Consider the following 18,109-nt stretch of genomic DNA (forward strand, 5'->3'; position numbering starts at 1 on the left):
GATTGTAGCAAACATTTTCAATTCAGTTCTTGGCTTTATCGAAACTTGTTAGGTTTAGCGATAATAAAATAGATAAAAATTATATGTTTCAAAATAAAATATCCATTAAATTACTTAGACAATTTGCATACATTATCTTTTGTTGTTAATGTAAAAGCGAAGCATTTATCATAATTGAGTAGTTAAAATAGTTAGAACAATTATCATTTACTTTCCTTGGTTTCCGAACAAAAAGAAAAAAGATAAAAGTATTATAATTACAATCGCAAGAATAATCATAATAGCTTAATGTAAGTAATAAAACAATTTGGAAAAAAGCTATTTCTTTTCTCCTTAGACACGTTTTCTAACTTAAACAATTGATTGCTCTATAGATAATGATAATAGCTGATATAGCATAATAAAATTGATAGCCTTAGTGAAAGTATTATTAGATAATTTATTCTGTCATTTCCTTTTTCATTTAAATCGTTAAACATTTGCTAGTATTCCTGCGAACTCTAAAAAATTCAACTTGTCACGAAAGATTATTTACCGACGTCGCCCAGATTGAAATATTGTTAAAAAATGCTAATTCCATTTAGGGCTACACTCTTTGTCCTTAAAGGAATTGATTCTACGCTTCGTCTAACATGTCACCAAAGCCTTCATATTTCAAATCTCATTTTTTTTATTTCGTTGAAAAGGTTCCGTTTGTTTTCATTAGAATTTCGGAAAATTTTCGTTTCATTCCGATAACGATAAAGCTATTTCGTCGCCAGGACGGTGTGGAAGATCGATGTTTTGCGAACTGCCAACCGCCAGCTTGTTCTTGCCGCCAAACGACCGTTCGCCATCGCCAACTGTTCCTGTAAGCTCGTTGTTTCTCTTTCCGAGTGTTTGATTTCTTTTGAATAATGATTGGGTTATGGGTTAAATTACCTGGCTATTCACCTGCTGAGATAAAATTTATTACTTTTGTTCTGAGAATATATTGCGTTACATTTTCTGAGACTGTCTGATTTACTTCGAAAAGAGTCATATTTAGAATTATTCAACGAAGAATTTAATATTTTGCAATAGTTCAAATGTTTACGCTTGTGTTAATGCTGATATGACAGACTACAGTTGTTTTAAATAACTACTACTTTTATTTAAGTTATAATGCATAACTATATGAAAAGAATACCTTCATATATACAACTATTTAATATTATATAAAAACTAACTGTGCAATAAATAATGTCGAAGAGAATTATTTTTCATTTTTTAGTCGGAATTTAGTAGTGAGGCAATTACGAATAAGCGAATTTCTTGGATTATCCATAAAATGGTCGGAAAATATCAACTGTACACATACACACATGTGTAAATGTGTTTTATAATTTTAAAAAGTTCATTTTAAAAACTGCTATTTTTTAAACAAATTTGTTTCACTGCTAAGAAAGAACTTATCCGCAGAAATATGAAAGAAAGAAAGTTTTGCGAGACAGAATATTATACAAATAAAATTTCATGAAACAGAATGTCATTTGGACAAAATATCATGGGACAGAATTTCGTGTGGAAAAAGTTTTTGGCGGAACAGAATCACACACTGTATTCGTCTGACAAGAGTTTATTCTAAGCTCGAATCTCGCTCTGGCAAAATATCATGGAACAGAAATTCAAGCGGACCAAATAGTGGACAAAAAGGCGTGGTGGAAAGGCCTATGCGGTATAAGTGAGCAGAAAGACAATTGTGGCCTGTATATAAACATTTTTAAATGTACTTAAGCAATAAAATTGCAATGATGAAATTTAAAAATCTGGAAGTCAAAATCGATTTTCAAGCGACTTTTTTATTTTTGCTAGGTTATTTATAAATTATTTTAAAAGACCAAACGATAATCAAATGAAAACGATTAAAAAAAATAATAATCATCTTTCTATGATATTTACAACAATGCTTTAGTATTGATAAATATACATTCGTTAGCAAATATTTATTTCGTGAAGTTAGGTTTGCTTTCGATTATTTCGAATAAGTGAGGTTTTACGAAACTTCTAATAAAAATTTTGATTCATTACGAGATAATAGGCACAACCGATAATCATTCTCCCATAATTAACTCGTTTTCTCTGTTTGCTTTAACTCATAATTAGTTAATTAAACTATTCCTATCTTTGTCAGAAATAAATTATATCTCGATAATTTTTTTTTCTTGTTGAAATTTGATAACTTATAACAATGAGATTTGTAACTAATTATCTTTTGCAACATAGATTGGATTTAACATATACTTATGATAATGTCATATTAAATTGTCACATTAAGATATAACGAATTTGAGTAGTGATTAAATAATTGAATGAAAATGCATATTTATGACTTACCATTTGATACAAATTGTATTTGAAGTTTGTTCTTGACTTGATTGTGAAACAAGCTACGGATTTTACTGTTTTATTGATAAATTGTGTAATTATGTTAGCTTATGCGTATGGAATAAACTATAAACTTTTTTAGTATTGTACGATTTATGGTTTTTATGCACATTATGCTTTGTTTAAAATTTCATATTATAAAATTGCGTTGTTGTACTGAAGAAGGCAAGCTAAATTTTGAATTTTTTGTAATGTCTTATTAAGTTACATTTCGAAGTTAGCTTTTGAGTTCTGTACAAACTGGTAACTTTTTCATTATACCCACGATGAAAAACTTCGCATCAGTAAATTAATTGTATTGTAAACCCACTAGCTGTTTAATTATGAAGCAAGATATTTATTAAAATTTTGATTTTGAAGTTCTTATTTATATTTTGAAGTTAGTTAAGTAAGGAACAAAGTATAGATTTTTTTTTATTGTGGAAACTCTTTTGAATTTTCTAAACTTAATAATAATTAATTTTATTCATCCAAACTTACTAGCTTTTGAACTATGATATAAGATATTTATTTAAATGTTTTGGAACGTCTGATTATTATGTTGTATTTTGAAGTTAATACTTAAATTATAACAACGACTTCTTTATCGTAAAAACTACATGGAAAGTTTAAAACTTCTTACTGATTAACTGTATTTTAAACTATCAGACAAGATATTTATTTGAATGTTTTGTAACGTCTGAATGATAAGTTGCAATTCGAAGTTAGTGTTGTTTAAGTATAGATGAAGCTGTGGACTTTTTTAGCTATGGATGTTTTTTTTTTAAAGTATAGATGAAGCTGTGGACTTTTTTAGCTATGGATGTTTTTTTTTTAAAGTTGATTTATTTTATTTTTAATATTAGAACTTTTGGAATACTCACATCTAGTGTTAAAAAACTAATGTAAGTAAGTTTATTCTTACCAATTCAATTAATCTGACTAAATTATCTTAGTAAAAGCATAGTTATTAGTAAGTCTGAGTTTTCTATTATTTTTCATACAACGTATGTTTCTATATAATTAACAGAGGAAAGAAAACTTAAAGCTATTTCTAGGGGTTTCTTTTTCATGCACATGAGAAAAAAATTATTTAGCCTTTTTATACGTCACACCAGCTGTAAAGTTGTCGCCGAATTATTTTGCGGCAACGCTTTTGCCTTTTCCCCATCTCTCATAAATCCCTCTTGATGACCCATTTGGATTTGTCGACGACCTCAAAATTGTCAGGATCGAGCTGTAAGCTCATTATATTTATGCGACAACAAACGTTTCCTCATGTCTATCTGCTTAAATCATCGCCAAGAATGAGAAGAAAAAAAAATGTATTTTGGCGACAGAAAAAGAATTCTTTTTTCATGAGTGCACAAACAAATAATTTCTGAGCAAGGAAGCTGTCATCGTACGTCAACGTAAAAGAACAGGTGCTGGAATTGTTTTTCTGATTGCTAGACACTGCTACTGCTGCTTGTTTTAGAACTCCAATAAATTAGTTTGCCTCCTCTCGCTATGATGAAATTTATACTCACACGTCAAGTCTGAGAATTAAATGAGTGCGATTTTGCTGAGATATGCAAGAATTAAGTTGTTTTCTTAGCAGTTTAATTGCTCTCTGTATTGCGCAGCATATGAAGGCAGTTAATGATTTAACTCAACTTAAAATACATTTTAGATGTGAGTAAATCTTAAATAAAAAAAATAAGTCTTTGTTTTCTGTCCATTAGAGGACGCTATACTACGATAGAAACGCTTAATGGCTACTGCTTCTCAATTACATTAGTAATTAATAACTTAAAATACAGAAAAAAGTGAGTTTACTTAAAGTATAAACCATGAAGTTTCAAATGGTACAAAAATATCTGGAAAATATTTTTTCAGCATTTGTAACTTAAACTTTTCTTTAGTGTTAACTCTGTATTTTGTCTGCCCTGTCGCGAAACTGTGTTTTAAATCGCTTATAACTCCAGAACTGCTGGTGATAGGGTTTTAGAATTTGCACATCGACTACGAAGAGTAACTTTAACACCCGATCCTTAAGATCGTTAAATTTTTTTAGTTATCTAAGTTAGAAAAATTATTTTTACGCATTAGCGTAACATTAGTTGTTGTTATAAATAAAATTGCAAATGATTCTGTTTTTGTTTTTATCGCAAGTTCTTTTATGTTTAATTATTTTTTACAAGTTCTTTCATCCACGTGAATGTCCTATAGCATTTATTTGAAACCGTGTATTTTCTTTATTTTTAGTTGTGGTTTTAAAACTTGTGGGGCAAAAAATAAGGTGTGTTTTTAGTTGTGGTTTTAAAATTTATGGGGCAAAAAATAAGGTGTGTTTTTAGTTGTGGTTTTAAAACTTATGGGGCAAAAAATAAGGTGCTACTTTTTTTTTTGACGCTTAATAAATCTATAGACAAAGACTATAAAATAAAATATTTTAAAAATAAAACTTTTCTATAATTCTGTACGAAAAAGTAACGAAGTATTGCTCGTAGGTTATAAAAATCGAGTTTATTTAGTTTCGGTTAATTTTCCGGGTAGTATGTTCATTTTATTATGGAATGTGTTTCAGGAATTTCTTTGTAAAATTTTTAAAGAAAGCAGATGAAAAATCACTGGTTTATTTGAGTTTATTATCTTTATTCGAAAACCATCACCTTTTTATCTATTTTCTTTAACATCTTTTAAAAAATTCTTTGCAACATATTTTAGGATAAAACTTTCTATAAAATGAACACACCTTTCAAAGATTTATTGCAATAAACCTAAGCGAATTCTGTGTGATTGATTACTTCTTCGCACATTTCCTAATTTGCTTAAAGGCATATTTATTGATTGTAATTAGTCTAAAAATGCCAGAGAGACTATCCTAATTAACCTGGTACATTTCAAAATACCGATGACTTCTCTCTGTTGTTGATCAGATTTGTACAGGAAATTCCTTGAAAGGAATGAGCTTTACCTAAGCTTTTCCTTATAGATGTTTTTTCTTACCAGTTAAGCATAAGTCATGTATAAAATGCAATAAATAAAGAGGTTTATTTCTTAAAAGTCATGAAAAATTATGTGTTTTTAACTGACATAAAATATCGGTGTCGCTATGCAGAAAAATACAGATAAACTTACGTGATATAATGATAAACCAAAATTTTTTTTCACACACTGTTCGTCGGCGTATTTTTGCTGGAAAAAGAATCCTAATTTCTATTTTTAGATGTTTCTGTGTATTGGGTATTATTTTTAGATGTTTCTGTGTATTCATTTCGAAGTTTCATAACTTGTTAAGTACATATCTGAAAATATTACTAAGAAACTCTATATCGTTATAATGCGTTTAATTAACAAATTTGTTAACTTAAGATGATTGTTGTAAACACGATGTATATAAACATTTTCCGTAGATCAAATTTGTAAAGAAAATTGGCTATAATTATTATGATTGATTTCTTTAAGTATAGTAAATTTATAATTAAGCTCTACATGCTGTGAATTAAGTCAAAAAATTCGTATAAACCACAAAATTCGCCTAATTTACGGTCTTGAATTTACCTTGACTTTGCTTGCCGTTTGTCTAATTTTTCTGACTAATATTTTAAATTTCGTTCAGAATATATTATGCTTAAAATAAACTGAAAACATTAATAAATATTGTCTCCTTCTTCTTTAAAGCTTAATTAATCTAAAATGACTTTTAAACTGATGTTTCAGAAAGTTGAGTGAAAAAAAAAAACTGAAATAAAGTTACAAAAATTAGCATGAGTTATAACCTCTATCCAGCGCATAATAAATTCTTTGATTACTGTCGTACATAAACCGTACTTGGCTTTTAACTGCTTTTAAGTCGCCGACAAGTGTCATCTAGTGACATAATTTAATGCCACTTCCTCTGGCTGTTCAGTTTTAACACCTCTTCTTGCCAAAGATTGACAAGCATATCTACAAAGAGAGTGTCATATTTCTCGGATTTATTATTTTGAAAGTCGTAAATGCCTATCGTATTTCAGAGATCGGGACATCGCATTAGATAGACGACACAAGTGCAGGTCGTTCAATGCGACATTTTATTTGCACAGCTTTTGTTTTTCTCTCTCCGCTGTAATCTGGAGGTCGTTTTATTCCTTCAGAACTTGTAAAAGAAGAAAACAAGTTTGCCAGCCGTCTTTATTTTATGATTATTTTATTTCCATGTTTTGCTGCAATATCTGATTTATTGTGGACGTGAGACAGTTATTTTAAAGTGTTTTCCCTTCGGAGAGAAATTGCAATCGTGACGTTTTTCGTTGTAAGCTGTTGCCAAAGTTAAATATGGAACTTTTAATAAATACGCGTAACGATAAGAATTGTGAGAATCGAATTAAAATCAAATCTAAAAACATAATTGATTTAAGTATTGTTAAAATAGTAATGTGATTGAAGCACCACGATTACTTAATTCCAAAATAATAATTAATGTTAATAAATTTACTAAGCAATTTCGCTTTATCGATAATGTGATATAATTAGAGCTTTCAGCTCACTTCATATATAATATGGTATAATTAGTGGCATCATGTTCATATGATGCTAAAATAGTAATGAATGTGTACTATAAAACTACTAAGCAAACTTGGGTAATTGACAATGTAATATAATTAATGCATTAAGATAATTTGTTTCCAAAATTATTATTAATATTAACAATAATTCTTCTAAGCAAACTCACTTTTTCGATTATGTGATCGAATTAGTACATCAGGACTAATCAATCTCAAAATAGAAATTAATTTGAAAAATAAATATGCTAAGTGACCTAACTAATGTGAATTTAAAATAAAACAGTTTATAATGCAAGTTTATTTTACCTTATTAAAAGAATTCTTGTATTAAGATTAAACTATTTACATAGCACTCTCATTTTCTCTCGTTAAACAAGTAAATTTTTACTGTAAAATTTTATAAAGCAAGCTTACTTTTTTCTATAATAAAAGTTTTAATTAACATAAATTTTTTTAATGGAGCAAACTAATTTTACACGCTATAAGAATTAATATGTTTGCAATTAAGCTAACTACAAAGCAAGCTTATTTTGAAGTTACAATAAAACTATTCATAAAGCAAGTTCACATAATAAGAACTGAAATTTACAATAAAACTTTATATGAAGCAAGCTTACTTAACTCAGAATAAGGTGCTAATGTTCATGATATAGTTTATTGCTCTGATAATGTTTAAGATTCATAAAAAAGAGTTCGCCTTATGTTTTTATTTATTAACAAAATGCGTTATTTCTTATTAGCATGAGAAATTTAATATTTACAATATATGATATGAAATTTTACAATATAAATTAACATTTTTCTTATAGTTAGATTCATAGTTATAGCGATTATTAGTTACAACTTTTGACTGTATTCAAAATATATAATCTGTACAATAGGGTGGTTAATTTATACTTAGTTGTCATATAATGTTAACAGTTGTTAAAATATTGGCTAGTTGTGGCTTGATAACTTTGTTTATTCTAACCTTAAGCTATTATGTCAAATTTTATGTCAAGTTTTTTCGTGCTTTACCTGCTATACTGCTTAATTCATTCGAATATAAGTATGCTATACTGCTTAATTTGCGTATAATTATTCAAATTCTTGACTTAAAATCACATTTTTTATTCCAAATTAAATTAAATTCACCAATTAACTTCAATGTGTAATTATTATTCCTGTGTTTACAGTTTTTCAGTGATATGAAAAATATCTTCAATGATATATTCGTTTTATAATTATATTATCGTAACTCTACACATTTAAAAAAATTATCTATAAAAAAAGTTAAATTTAACTATGGATCAGCAGTTGAGAATTTTTCCTAAAGTTAAAATTAATGTTATAGCATCGAAACAACATTTTATGTTCTTTACATTTCCCCTTTTTTATTTAATATTTCTGTCATTAAGAAACTTATTTACTATCTCAATAATTTAACGACAAGTTTCCAGACATATCATAAAAATCATGTTTCCGAATTGATTTTGCTTATAGAAAATTTAATTCAATATTTTTGACTGATGTCCCATAAAGTACTTGATAAGGTCATATATTCAGCTGCTGAATGATTGACGTGGCTTTTTTAGAAGAAGGGAAAAAGTGAAAACTTTTTTTCCCTATGTAATTTCATATTTATTCACAAATCTTTATCCCTCCAACCCCTTTTCCACTACTCTCTATCGATACAAACAAAAATCACGCATTGGAAAACGTTCTACCCGTTGTTATCGTTGTCAAATAAATCCAATAACCCGCTTGTTAGTCTGGTACTTTATTGGCACCAACAGGAGACTGAGGGAGGGGAAAAAAAGGGAAAAATCGATCCCGCCAAGAGGAAATGAACCACAACGTTTTTGACAGCAATGAGAAATAGACTTCATAACAAAACGCTTAGACGCCATAATTTTGGTCACTTCGTATCGATTGGTCTTGGACTTCTCTTTGGACTTGGGGAAAAAAAGAAATGGCAGTTTGAAGTGATCATTAGAAAAGACAAGTTTTATATATATCCCTCTCCGAGTGAAGGGTTTTTGGAAGAATAGGGAATATTTCTGTTGCAAATTCTATGTTTACTATCTCTGGTATACTTGCAATTCAAATACGATCCTGGTCGATTGGCAGTGGTTTGTCAATAGCCGCAGCTGCTGCTTGTATTCCTTGACATGGGTAAACTCTGGGGGTTCGCCAAAATATTTAACATAGTTACGATATAGGTTGCGTTCCTAGAACATTTGAAACTTGCCCAAACCTAGTCAGTCCATTTCTGAGATGTTGGAGTTTTTAATCCCTTTTTTAAAAAAGAAGTAAAAGAAACCTAGCACTTTATTTTTTTCTAGAGAGTTAATTTTTCCATATATTTTATAATTCCTAATTTTTCGCCATATAAAGCTTTATTGATAAATCAAAACTTCTAAAATATTTGAAAATGTTCGAAAATCGTGATTTTAACAGGCTATTATTAAATGCCTGGAATTTTGTATTTTTAATCTCACTCGTTTTGGTCAAAAAACTGTGGCTTAGTACTTTCTTAGAAGAAAACCGAATTTTCTTATTCATTTTATGACATTCGCAGATAATTTTATTGAACTATGTTGTGTTAAAGTTTTTATACATGCTGACGATTTTAAAAAAAAAAATTCCTCTAGCCTTCAACATACTAAATATTTAAGATGAATTTTTTTTATAATTGTTTCGTATCACTTTCCGTTAATTTCAATAAATATTGCATAATCGAGAAACTTGCACGTATGCCATTAACAACTAATGACAGAAAAATTTATTCATAATCAGTTGTGATGTAACATATTATTACGTGGATATTAAATGAAAATTTAGAGATTAATTATCAATTATTGTGCTTGTTTAATACAATCTCAAATATTTTGTTCAAATTTTAATTTTCTCCCCCCTTTTCTTTTCAGTCTGACTCCAAAACCAATCCTTTGGCCCTCCTTGTACAGATATGTAGCAATATAGGCGCAGAGAAACCAACAACCAAGAACTCATCATCGGACAAAAATGGCAACTCCAGTAGCAACAACAGCAACAGTAATGGCAGTAGCAGCAGTGAAGAGATCCGAGTAACCAAAGATAAGGATGTCTTGTCTTGCAGTCCTGCAAACAGCGTGCACTCCGCGTCTTCTCTGACCAGTTCTAATCGAACGTCCAGGGGTGACGACGCTCCAGGGTTCAACAGCAATAGTTCGAAAAGGAACACTCCATCGGAATGCAGATCCTCGCCTTTGCTAGGGAGGTCTTCGGTGGAAAGGAGAACAACACCCGGTAGTGTACATTCACCCGATGGTAGCATACACCATCGACCTAAATCGGGTGGAGAAAAGACTCCGACTTCGAGTGCCACTACTTCTTCTAGTCATGAATCTCATCAGTCCTCTGTGACATCATCTGCAGGGGCTGGTGGCAGCTCTTCTAGTGATCCCACCTATAGTTCCTCTTCCCTGGGGCTGGACTTTTCAAGAGACACTGGACTTCTTGGCAAAGATGGTGGCTCTTCTAGCTCTCTTAGTGGTCTCGGAAGTTACAAAGCCGGATTAAATGGACTGAATCCTTTGGCATTAGCCAACTGTTCTGGCTGCAGCCCTGTAGCTGGACACATACCCTTAGATGCCACAGCAGCCGCTACTTATCCTCTTGCTGGGGCTCTGAAAGGTGCTGCTGGCTATTCATTTGGATCCGCTCTTTCGCCTTATATGAACTATGCACGTATGAAGAGTGCTGCCGCAGGTGGCGCTGCTGCATTCGTTCCCGTATGTCGCGACCCTTACTGCACTAACTGTCAACTAGCCGCTCAGTTGCCCTATCAAGACAGGCTAGCTGCTCACATGTCTGGCCTTTATCCCGGTGGTTTACCCGGATACCCTGTGCCTGGTTTTGCCAGTCCAGGTTCTTCAGCCTTTGCCTCGTCTGTTATACCAAGGCCTAATGTTTGTAGTTGGATGGCAGGTGGTACTTTCTGTGGCAAGCAGTTTGCTTCATCGGATGAACTGTTTCAACATTTAAGGACTCACACCAATATATCTGGGGCATCAGGCTCTTTGCCCCTCTATTCTTCTGGGGTAAGCTTGCCTTCAGCCCTAGCAATGGATGCATGTGGCTTATACACTACCCCTTCTCTAACTACCCCTGCTGGACTCAGAAGGACTTATCCCACTAGTTTGAGCCCTGTTAGCTCATTATCTGCAGCAAGCAGATACCATCCTTATAAACCTCCTGGGCTATCTCCTTTATCATCAGCACCCTTACCACCCCTAGGACATCCTGGACTAGGTTTCTACAATCCATATAGTGGTGTTTATGGTAAAGGATAATAGATGCTTGTGTCTTGATATGTACATAGGAACCTATAAATAATTATAAATATTGTAATAAATTATAGAATTAGCTATAAAATGAAATGAAGTGAATTCATTTGATTTGTTTATATTATAAATAGAACTTAAGGGGACACTTCACGATGGAAAACCCAAAAATCGACCAAATTATACTTTTTTCAATTTTTGTTTCAAAAAATAATACTTATATCTAGCTACAATTTAAAAGAAAAATTTTTCAATTTCATTCATTTTTTGCAAAGTTATAAGCATTTCAAGATTTGTAAACAAGGTTATGTAAACTGTCTGTTTTTATAGTTAAACTGTTTTTTCTCAATGTTGTTTTTTACGATAATATTCAAACTTCGAAAAGTTCCTTGCGCATGAGTTTTGAATAAATCTTTATTTTTTTCTCATATATATGATTGGTCTAATGTTCCGTAACCAATGTGATATAAATAAAAGCTGAATACTCACTGAATATTTTTTAAATTACTTTAAATTGTTATTTAAATTTCAATTTTTAAAAATTATATAAAGACTATGATATTTTGATTTTTTATTTGTTTAAAATTAAGTGCTAAGTTGTTCAAACATATCCAATTTTATTTATACTTATTCAAACTGTAATATAAATGAGTTTCATACAGCTACGATAAAAACTCATGCGCAGGAAACATTTTGAAATATTGGAACATTTAGTAATTTAACTTGCGGATAAATTATTAAAAAAATTATAACTTTTCAACAAATTAATATTTTTGCTTCAAATTTTGGGAATATCTTTCTAAATGCTTTATTCACAATCTATGAAATTTTCATTAAAATTGGTTGATATTTAAAAAACATCATTTTGAACCTGAAGTGTCCCCTTAATAGATTTAAAAAAAATTAGTGATAATTTACGCACGGAATATGTTTATGTCTTGTTGCTCAGTAAATGTTCAATTATTTTCAGTATAAATGTTTTTTTAAACTAAATTGCTTAACAAAACACAGTTAATCTAATATCAATCATTCAATCTTTAGCAATATTGTTCTTTTAACTGCGTTTTTATCTTCCTTAGAAATTTCCTTAAAGAAAGAATCTGAATGAAAGCAATTTCAAAATTACTTTTAATACTTTTCTTAAAATTAATTATTTATTCCTATTCAATAGTGTCTCTTGAATATCTGTTATCCATTTATTGAAGAATTAATTTGATAACTATTAACCCTTTCTTGCTTAATTTTTAAATTCTATTCACCATTTTTTTTTTTCAGAATTAAATTTTTTATTCTTGTTATCCATTAAGGACTAGCTTCATTAATTTTAACCATTTATTTAAAGAATTAACTTGATCCATTTTTAGAAATAATTAAATATCTTACTATCATCCNCCATTTTTTTTTTTTTTTTTCAGAATTAAATTCTTTATTCTTGTTATCCATTTAATAAAGGACTACCTTCATTAATTTTACCCATTTATTTAAAGAATTAACTTGATCCATTTTTAGAAATAATTAAATATCTTACTATCATCCATTTCTTGATACTCAAATTAAAATAACTATCCACTTGTTAAAGAATTAGTTTTATAAATTTAACTCATTTAATAAAGAATTTATTTTATTCATTTATTAAAGAATTAATTTGATAACTGTAATCATTTCTTTAAAAAAATTACACTAACGATTTTTACACATTGTTTTCAGGAGTATCTATTAATTCTTTACTTACATAAACATATTCCTTGCATAATGTTCGATCCCTTCTATCTTAATAGAGCATTTCCTCTATTAAGATATGTGATGCAGTTATTGTTTTATACCTACCATTGTTATTTAAAAATTTACTTTGTTACTGTTTAGTCTTTGTGCCATGTTGCAAGTTAATATTTGTGCTCACAATATAACAAAAATAAAAAATTTACATCCTTTTTACATTTAGACACATTAATAATTTCACTAATAAACGTAGATATCACCATATAATAGTTTACATATTTTAGAAACCGGTTTCTTTTACAAATTTAACATAGCAAAACAAAGTATATCATTGTTTGTCATTGCATCACGACTTAATAGGACGATATTTGGCTTATTTTATCGCTTTGATCTATTAAACTATTCATACTACAATAGTTGACTTTACAATTGGTTAAACACAGATTAAACGTATTATACGTACACATACTTTTTTTTTCTTCTAATGGATAGTCAATTTTGTTTGGATAAATGTTGTAGAAGTTATTAACTGTGGAGATAAATATCTATTTTAGTTTCTTTGTGCAACATTTAATGCAATCGATATAAATATTTTAGACGGTGCCTGATGATACCGGAAAACCGCGGTTTTTATCAAACCTTTTTCGCAAGTGCAATCTCAGGAACATAATTTATTTTCTGAGTCTTCATTTTAAGTTCTTATGGTGAAATCAATATATTGAATCTTTTTAAATTTCTTTTTATTAAATAGTTGCTCATAATTTGTAAAGTTCTGATGATAATTAGTTTCTATATTTGTGATTTTTATCTGCTACTAATTGTGCAATTTTATCGCAAAAAAAATTGCATTTCCGATTACCATAAAAAAAGAGGTTCAAAAATATATTTTAGTTAAATTGTATAACATACCTAACTGCTAAGAAAGTTAGCAGTATTAAATTTTAATTAATATTACAAATAATTATTATTTTGATGATTAGTAATGCTTTTTCTGCATTATTACTAAACATTTTTAATCTTTAGATTTAACAATTTAATCGTTTAAAATAGTGTAAGATGCACATTTTTTTTTTTTTTTTTTTTTTTTTTTTTTTTTTTTTTTTTTTTNTTTTTTGCAAAATGTACTTAATACAATAAGTATATAGTATATCTATTATATATTAAAATTATAGTATATACATTAAAATTATTTAATAATTAATGTGCATTAAATTATTTTTCGTTCTTCTTTCTGTGCATTTTAAACCTTTACATGGTGAATTCTGTTGAATTAAGGCACCATTTGAATTAAAAAGATAAGAAATGGCTATATTAAATGTGAAATCTAAAAGCCTTTGAACTAAAAATGATTATTATAGTATCAACATTTGAAATGATGATTTTAGGGACGTTAATTAATTTTTAGATTCTTGTAATTATATTATTTTTTAAACATAAATTATTGGCATTCAATAAATACATGATTCATTATTCTATGAATTCTTTATAATCTTATTTACACAAATTGTGAAATCTTATTTGGTGAAATTTATCATTTTAAGTGAGCAATTTCTACTTTAGTTGATTGAACAATTCATATTAAAAATTGTTCTTTAGCAACATTATTTTAATTAAATTATTAAAAGCAGTGATATGATATAAGTAATAGAACTATCAGAATAATTAAACCTCAATTCACATACTCTGAGTTATTATTAACAAATTCGTTTTATTCTATAGCAGATTTATTTTTACAAAAATAGTGAATTTAAATATTAAAAATTGAGTTTAATTACTAGATCATTAGCAACATTATATAAATTCAATTATTAAGTTTTAACATCATAATGTAAAAGTTTGAACAATTCGACCCAAATGCACGTACGTACTCGGTGTTATTTTTAAGAGATTAATTTTATTCTCTGGCAAATTTAGTTTTGAAAAATGGTGAATTTTAAATAAAATATATTTATTAATTTTTTATGACTATACCTGATTGAAATTGTGTTGATATATAAATATAAATTTATTTATTACATGTTACAAAATTACTTTTTAGATGTTTTATGAAGAAAAAAATAGTAATAAATATTCATGTTTGCCTAAATAGGTGAGATTTATTTAATTAACATGATTGATTATTATTTATAATTAATAAAATATGATGAAAACATAATTTATATTACTCTATATTTCGATTGAAATTACAATAAGCATTGGTTTTATTATAAAGTATTATAATTTAAGAGCTTTATGAAAAAACATGCCAAAAGTCATAAGATATTATGTAAAATAATATCGTTTTATTTATTTATTTTACATAATAATATAGTGTTTAACTGAACCAATGAGCTATAATAATTTTTATTAAGTCGATTAATTTAAGTGTTATCATGATTTCACTAAACATGTTCACATGAACTTGTTAAATAACATGTTAATAATTTTTTTTTTAAATCGAAAACTGTCTTCAAAATATATCTCCTTTTATAAAAAATTTCCTATTGTTTAGGAATAAATTAATGTTCGATAAACACAGACGATTATAATATACGCAAATAGGAGTGTTTTTACAATATAAAGCTACACAGCAGATCATAATATGTTCATCAACCCTTAAATTTGGATGCTTTCTTAATTTCACTTAACATGTTTTTTCACGGAGCTCTTCAGCTGTTATTTTATTTTACTTAACCTAATCAAATCGGCATACTAATTATATGGTTGTTTAAAATTAAGATAATTTATTTGTTATGACTTCTTCAAATACTATGAATGTAAATTTTCAGTATTTTGTTCGTAGCAAATCTATGAATGCAGTTTGCATAGCATGTGAACCTAAGTGTGATTGTAAATATAAACTCTATTGCACATAATATACATATGAATATGGAAATTAAATGTTCTCTTCTTCTGGTCATGTTTCATGAAAACAATACAGTATGTGTACATATTTTTTTTTTTCTAGAAATAAATTCTTTTATTTGTAAACCTCTAAAATGTTTGTTTCATTTTTATTATTTATTACAAATACATTAACCTCCAGTACTAAGTTTCAGAATGAAACAAAATATTACGGTATTTTTAATCTTTAGGGCCAGGGGTCTGTTTAGGAGACATTTGGGTCCGTTAACGGACCCTTCACAAAATATTTTGACTTGAAAACGGACCCTTCACATAATGATTTTTCTCTTAATCGGACCCTTCACAAATTTGTTTATCTTCATTATTGTTTTGTTAATCGAAAAAACCCTTCCCAGGGGGGGAAACAAGAAAGATGGATGTAAACGAGTTAAGTTTTGTCTTCCGCAGACGATTCTTCTATTATTCGTCCGAAATGAGTATTCTGCGTTCAGCAGTATAGGCTAAATACCAAATATTTGTATGTTGCATCTCTAATTTAGAAGCAGCAATTGCTGTTTATTTATTTTTTTAATTATAATTTTACAGTGATTAGCATAATCTTGTATCTATTTACAATTTAAGAACTCCTTGTTTGTAATGTTGTTGTAAAAAAGTTTCTTGTTGTAAAAAAGTTTTTGCAATAACCGGACCCTATTAGCACAAATTCATAAAAACCGGCCCTGGTTAAAAGAATGTGACTTAAGGTTTATTTTATATTCACAAATTACGAGTAATTTTTTCACAATTTTACAAAAACGGACCTTTTACAAAATGTCTGGACAGACCACCACTGAAGACATCTTAAGTGCCAGTGAGTTGGCGCTATTGTAATCGCACTAAATTAGTTTTATTGATTACTAATTATTGTTTTTTATTCTTTTCCTTTTTTTAAAAACTTTAATGTTATGAAATATTTTAATAAAAAGCTGCAATTACATTAGTTCGTAACATTGTAATAAGTTACATCGCCATTTTTTAGTTGTTTCTTGCTATCTATATATTTTTAATAACAATAGTATAAGTAACGTAATATAATGAACAGTTTACAAGCATAAATTAATTAATTTATTTTCATTCTCACAAATTATGGTTTATATTTTTGGGTATGTTTCAACGCTTTATTTGTATTCACAGGCCCTATTATGCATAAGTATTGCAAATATCGGATTCTTAGATTAAAATTGTTTGAAAAACAATTGGGTATAATATGAAAAAAACACAACTACTTCCACTTTAAAAATTTTACTAGGAATAACATTTACCTTTTAGTTTAATTAATAAAGCGAGTTTTAAATATGTTTACTAAATTCATAAACTTAGGTAAAACAACAAAATAAATTATTTCCAAAGGAACTAGACTAATACAATTCCAACCACGTTTAAAATTGAATTTTCACGGCATTTATAACTTAATCCAACTAGTTTTGTTACTAAAATGAAATTAATTTATAAGTAAGAGTACAATTTTAAGAGTATCTACGAATAAATTTATTATTTTCATTTCTCAAATGGTTGATTTATAGTTTTATGTATTCAGGGGTCTGTTCAGAAGAAATTTGGATTTGTTAACGGACCCTTCACAAAATATCTTTTCATAAAAACGGACCCTTCACAAAATATTTTAACCTAAAAACGGACCCTTCACAAAATAATTTATCTTTTAATCGGACCCTTCACAAATTTGTTTATCTTCATTATTATTTTGTTAATCGAATAAACCCTTTCCAGGGCAGAAAACAAGAAAGATGGATGTAAACGAATTAAGTTTTGTCTTCGGCAGACGATTCTTCCATTATTCGTCCGAAATGAATATTCTGCGTTCAGCAGTATAGGCTAAATACCAAATATTTATATGTTGCATCGCTAATTTAGTAGCTGCAATTGCTGTTTATTTTTTAAAATTTAATTTTTTTAATTATAATTTTACAGTGTTGAGCATAATCTTGTATGTCTTTACAATTTAAAAACTCCTTGAAAAAGTTTTTTTGCAATAACGGACCCTATTTGCACAAATTCACAAAAGCGGACCCTGGTTGAAAGAATGTGACTTAACGTTTATTTTATATTCACAAATTACGAGTAATTCTTTCACAATTTTACAAAAACGGACCCTTCACAAAATGTCTGAACAGACCCCTGGTATTTAATTTATTAAGCATAAAATCGCTAAAACAATAATATATTGATGGGAAAATCAACATAATGTGAAAACAGAAGCCGCAGAATAGTTTTCTTTTTTATTGAAGCAAATGAATTTGTATATACTTTTCAAATACTGAGGCT

At 28.5% G+C, this 18,109-nt stretch overlaps 1 protein-coding gene across 4 annotated transcripts in view; it reads left to right on the forward strand.

Annotated features, from left to right (window-relative positions):
* Positions 1-11,470, forward strand: part of LOC107452702 (zinc finger protein Noc) — a 172,974-nt gene extending 161,504 nt beyond the window's left edge. For all 4 annotated transcript variants that reach the window (XM_043047020.2, XM_043047021.2, XM_071184714.1 and 1 more), the window contains one exon: positions 9,827-11,470. In XM_043047020.2, the coding sequence (XP_042902954.1) occupies positions 9,827-11,233 (1,407 nt within the window). In that variant the 3' untranslated portion in view covers positions 11,234-11,470. The remainder of the gene's footprint in view (positions 1-9,826) is intronic.
* The last annotated feature ends 6,639 nt before the right edge of the window (positions 11,471-18,109 follow it).

This window comes from Parasteatoda tepidariorum, chromosome 8, assembly GCF_043381705.1.
Source record: "Parasteatoda tepidariorum isolate YZ-2023 chromosome 8, CAS_Ptep_4.0, whole genome shotgun sequence".
Classification (NCBI taxonomy): Eukaryota; Metazoa; Arthropoda; class Arachnida; order Araneae; family Theridiidae; genus Parasteatoda; species Parasteatoda tepidariorum.